General features: G+C 57.4%; 1 protein-coding gene across 1 annotated transcript; it reads right to left on the bottom strand.

Annotated features, from left to right (window-relative positions):
• Positions 1–1612: 1612 nt before the first annotated feature.
• On the bottom strand, positions 1613–5026 carry LOC104536187 (Krueppel-like factor 15). Its single transcript, XM_010178742.1, has 2 exons — positions 4119–5026; positions 1613–1763 (listed from the first exon to the last, which is right to left on the bottom strand). The coding sequence occupies exons 1-2, from the start codon at positions 5024–5026 to the stop codon at positions 1613–1615; spliced, it is 1059 nt and encodes a 352-aa protein (XP_010177044.1).
• Positions 5027–5029: the final 3 nt, after the last annotated feature.

Here is a 5029-nt window from a genome sequence, read left to right as displayed (position 1 = left end):
ACGCACGGGGCAGAAACCTCGCTGCTCTTTGGGTGCAGCCTCCCCACACCTCCCCACTGATGAGCTAAGGATGAGGGAGCTGAAGCCGGGGTCCAGGATCCAGCCCTCCCAGAGCTCTGGGGAAGCTCGGATCTGCAGTCGAGCAGCGTGGCTCCAGCTATTTCTGTTGTAAACCCTGCTCCCCGCCTGGGGATTAGGAAAGCGAGGGCTGCAGGTGTCCACAAAACGCAACAGGGCCACGCCAGCGCTTTGGGAATCTCGGCACGGCCGCAGCCGGCGGCTGGGGGAGCCGCCAGTCAGACCCCGCTGCGCTGGGGCTGGAGCTGCCCAGCAAACCTGCTCGTTTCCACGAGAAGGCATCCGCAGCACAAAGCCAGCTTTTTTTCTGAGGAAACAGCATTTCTGCATGCTGAAGTTTCCACTTTAGAGAAGCTTTTGCTGTTTACAGAGGCCAAAGGCACGGGGGAAGCAGACCCTTCTCTTTGGTGCCAGGTCCTGGGCTGGATGGTGGCCCTGCAGGGGGAGTCATCACCCAAAAAGGGCTGCAGGGACCAGAGAACCTCTCTGCTGCACACACGAGCCCTCCACAGGGCAGGGAAAAGAGTTCAGCTCATTTCCCCCTCTGTGTTTTGGGTACACCCCAACGCTCCTCACTGAAGGCAGCTCAAGGGCAGCATGAAGTCCTACCCTGAAGAGCACCGGGGTAAGAGCACAACGGCACGAGCAAACCTGAGCTGAGCAGAGCCTGCAGGCGCTAAATATCAGCTCGAGACGCGCTGGCAAAGCCAGGCAGAAAGGGCACGCTGCCTGGCTCAGACTCCTGACGCTTACTCTTTGTTTGTACAAGCACTTAATTCCCTCCCAGATGTTTGCAAAGGCTTGGGAAGCTGGCACAGCAGCAAGGAGTTGGCCTTTAATTAACCAGAAGTCAAACACAGAAAGGACGTCAGCAACATGGGAGCTGCTCTGCTCCCCGGACCGGAGCCCACAGCCCAGGCACACCCGGGCCTCTCCAGACCCATGCTCTCTCACACCAGTTTGTGAAAAGGGGCTTCTCTGGTGCTGCTCACGTTTCTCCTGATCTCTTCCCATCACGCGCCGCTGAGCAAGCTGCACAGATGCATTTTCCCCCTCAAACCACAGCCACAACGTCACGCACCCCAAGGACACCAGTGTGCCCAGTGCCAGGCAGGGGAAAAACCCCCAACACAGGAAAGCAGAGCTTAGGACAACACAACCACCTCAACCATGCCACAAAGGCCACCCCAATGCTGCCTTCAGCCCCAAAAAGCCCCGCGGTGGGGATGGAGAGCTGTACGCCGCCCCGCAGCACGCAAGGGACACCCACAACCTGCACAAAGGGCTCTTGGAAAGCTGCCCCCTACCCCAGCCCCGCTTCCCCACACCCTCACCCTCAGTTAACTTAGGTTTCCATCGCATATATTTAAAAGAGGGACAGCAGTACCAGAAACAGGCCCTGATTATAGGTCATCCTTGAGCAGAGGTGTACCACGGGCCCTCCCATCATTTGTTAAAGTCATTTGTTAGTGCAGTGGTTTTTGTGTTCTGCGTGCGTGGCTCCGGGGGCTCCTGGACTCAGCCCTGCGAGGACTCAACTTGTGTCGCTTGTGCCCCGGTGGATCTTCACGTGCTTGGCCAAGTGGTCGCTGCGGGCAAACCTCTTCTGGCAGGCGGCGCACTGGTACGGCTTCACACCGGAGTGGGAGCGCCGGTGACGGGACAGCTCATCCGACCGGGAAAACCTGCAGGAGAGGGGGAGCGTGGTGGAGCCGGCCTTCGCTGCCGGACAGGACAGGGGACACGAGGGACCCAGCACCCTCCAGGGGTGATTTAGAGATGGGAAAGAGGGAAATCATTCATTTCTTTCCTTAAAGGCCACTGTCCACCTACGCACTCCAGTTTAGAGCTGCTGAAACCTTCTGGGAGCTGACAGCCCCAGGTGCTGAGAAAATCTGCTTTTTGGGGCATCAGCCCAGGCTGGCAGCGACAAGGACAGGGTCAGAAGCCTGCGTGGAAAGGTTTTACTGAGGGAAGGGCTGCTTTTCCTGAGGGTGCGGGTTCTCCCTGCCAGCTCTGAGCAGCCCCTCGGTTCTCAGAACGGCAGCGAGTTTTGCTGTCAGCTGGGGCTGGACTGGGAGCTGGGGAGACAGGAGCACCCTGCGAGCTGGCTCAGACACCAAGACAAGGGAGGAGAAGCAAACACACCCAGCCCGGAGCACAGAGCAGGGGTTTCCTTGCTGAACCAAGCTGACTGCTGCTGTGGGGATGCACCCAGTGCTCAGGCTGCTCGTCTGTCATTCCAACACCTGAAAAAGAGCAGCTGAACTGCCTGGAAAGTCCCTGTAACCACTGCACATCCCCACTTAATTCTCCTGCCCCTTTTCTTCCACCTGGCACACACAGATCCTCACCTGGGGCATCGTTTTCACCAGCACCACCTCAAAGGTCTCAGCACGGCCTGGGAGCTGCTGCGACTCCAGGACACTTTGTGTGTCTGAGTGGCAGGGGCGCTGGGGTGGGGACCGGACAGGATTTGCTCCTGTTTGGTCTCCAAGGAGCCCACACAGACAGCAGGTATTGGGGTGGAAGGGTTTTTCCATCAGGCTGGAACCTGTCCACGCAAAGCAGCACAGAGCGAGGAGCTGCAGACGTAACCCCAGACTCCCAGCGAGAGGATTTCAAGCTCGCACCTGGTGCAGCAAACACAGAGCTCACAAAGGGCTCCGTGAAAGCAAAACGCGTCCCAGGGCCTCCTCAGGTCTTCCTGCAAAACTCTGACTTCTTCTCCAGCTTTACTGCGAGACGTGAGCTCCAGGGTCTCAGCTCCTCATAGAAAACAGGGCCAGGAGAAATGACATATAGATGTAGAGATAGAGATAGAGATAGAGATAGAGATAGAGATGATATAGATATAGATGATATATAGATATAGGTATAGATGATATAGAGATAGAGATAGAGACAGAGATAGAGATAATGACGGCATGCAGGGCACTATCGTACGGGCTTGCACCGACCCCTTCCTCCTGCCCAGAGGGAGAGGTGATGTTGTGTGGGTGTTCCCAGGCCCTGAGCATCAGGTGCAGGAGGGTTTAGCGGCACTGGTTGGTACTGGAAAAGGAGCCAATGCCCATAAACATGCACTGAAGTTACAGGTGAATTGGAAGGACGATTGCTGACGGCAAAGAAACAGCAGCTCGGAAAGAGGGAGTCCCAGAATTCAGATCTAGTCTCATCCCATAACGCCATCAAGGAAACAAGGCAGCGAGTGCCTGCCAAAGCATTGCACAAGAGAGCAGGGAAGCTCAGCGCTGCCAGCACCGCTTTCCTTTGCGATGCGCTCTGAGATCTGCTGATGGCAAGTGCTACACGAGACATGAGCACTATTTGCCCTCTGCCAAAGGCAGCACCAAGCATCCCCTCCCCAGGACAGGAACGCAGTACCAGGAAGAGAACACCACAGCAGAAAGCAATGAGGGAAGCACAGCAAGATTCAGAAGCTGGGTTAATTTAGGGAACACAGATGAAAGAGAATGGCAGCCACCATTGTGTGCAGAGAAACAGCAGTGAATTGCAACACAAAAATGCACTGCAGGCTCATGGGTTTCAAGCAGCCAGGGCAGGCAAACAGCAAGAGAAAGCAAAGGGTTGCTAAATGAACGCAGAACCACGCACTGGCTCCTGAGGAAGCAGGGAGACTCCTATTTCCTGGGACAAATGTTGATGGGAAAAGCTATTTTTGTAGCCCAAACACAGGAATTGTCCTGAACGGGGCAGAGAAACCTTGCACAGTTACAAGATCACTTGGAAAAGCTGTATTGCCTGAGGGTGCTTAGGCATCCAGTTCAAGGGGGATTTGAGGTGTTTGGGGGAGCATCAGCTCCGCTTCCCAGCTGGAGATTTTCAGCACATTCAGTGAAAACGACCCAAACCACTCAACACACTTCACTCCCCCAGGCCTCCTTCCACTCTCACCTATAACTCAGGAAAGAAAACCTGTGATTTTATCCCAGATTTGCACAGCCAAGAGCTCTCCTGGCAAGCAGGGGCAGGGTTTAGGCAGGGACCCCCGCTCACAGTCCCGAACTCCCACTTACCGCCAGCCACAGTCGGGCCAGGCGCACGTGTAGGGCTTCTCGCCCGTGTGCCGGCGGAAGTGAGCCTTGAGGTGCGAGCTCTTGCTGTACACCTTGCCGCAGCCCGGGTGCGAGCACTTATGGACACGGACCAGGGCAGGGAGGGCTCTCTGGTTCTTGGGGGTGGCCTCCACCTCTTGCACGTCCCCTGGCCTCACGGCGACTGGCTGGGGGGCAATTTTGACGTACTTTTGGTCCATGATGGTCACAGGGGGCTGGACCTGAGGGAGGAGGGACAGGTTTTGGCCCTGCAAGCTGATGACCAGCTGGGCCACCCTGACACCAGCTGCAGCACCCTGTGCTAGCGGGTGGTCACCGTCCATCTGGAGAGGATGGATCTGGAGGACGATGGGAGCACTCCCAGCAGCTGCTGCCTGCTCACTGCCATCCTCTGTCCCTGCAGGCTGGGCAGTGTTTGAGACATCGTCTTCCAGAACCACACTGGGGACAGGCTGTTCCCCAGAGCTGCCGAAGCTGATCTGGGACTGGATCTCCATCTTCCCTGGGTGAAGCTCACTTGCTTCATCTCTGAGGAACTCGGCCTTCTCGCTCAGGAACTCCTCAATCTCCTCCAGGGTGGGGATGAAGTCCTGGCTGCCGCAGAAGTCGGGCAGCTTGAGGTGAGCCTCGCAGACGCTGACGTGGGGCTTTGCATCCTCCCCCCTTGCACTCACAGGGGTGTCCTCAGCGTGGCCGGTGCCCCCTGCGAGGACATGGGCAGAGCCGTCGGGGTGGCCGGACGCCCCCTCGCTGCCGTGCCCCGGCAGAAGGGACGGTGCCATCCTGCGCTGCAGGGCACCCGCACAGCCCTCGAGCAGGGAGGAGCCGGCCAAGGAGGGGGGCAGCTCCTGGCAGCTCACGGACACCATTTG

The sequence above is a fragment of the Mesitornis unicolor genome, unplaced genomic scaffold (genome assembly GCF_000695765.1).
Source record: "Mesitornis unicolor isolate BGI_N332 unplaced genomic scaffold, ASM69576v1 scaffold27672, whole genome shotgun sequence".
In the NCBI taxonomy this organism is placed as follows: Eukaryota; Metazoa; Chordata; class Aves; order Mesitornithiformes; family Mesitornithidae; genus Mesitornis; species Mesitornis unicolor.
Note: the sequence above shows the minus strand (reverse complement) of the source record. Positions and strands in the feature narration are given on the sequence as shown.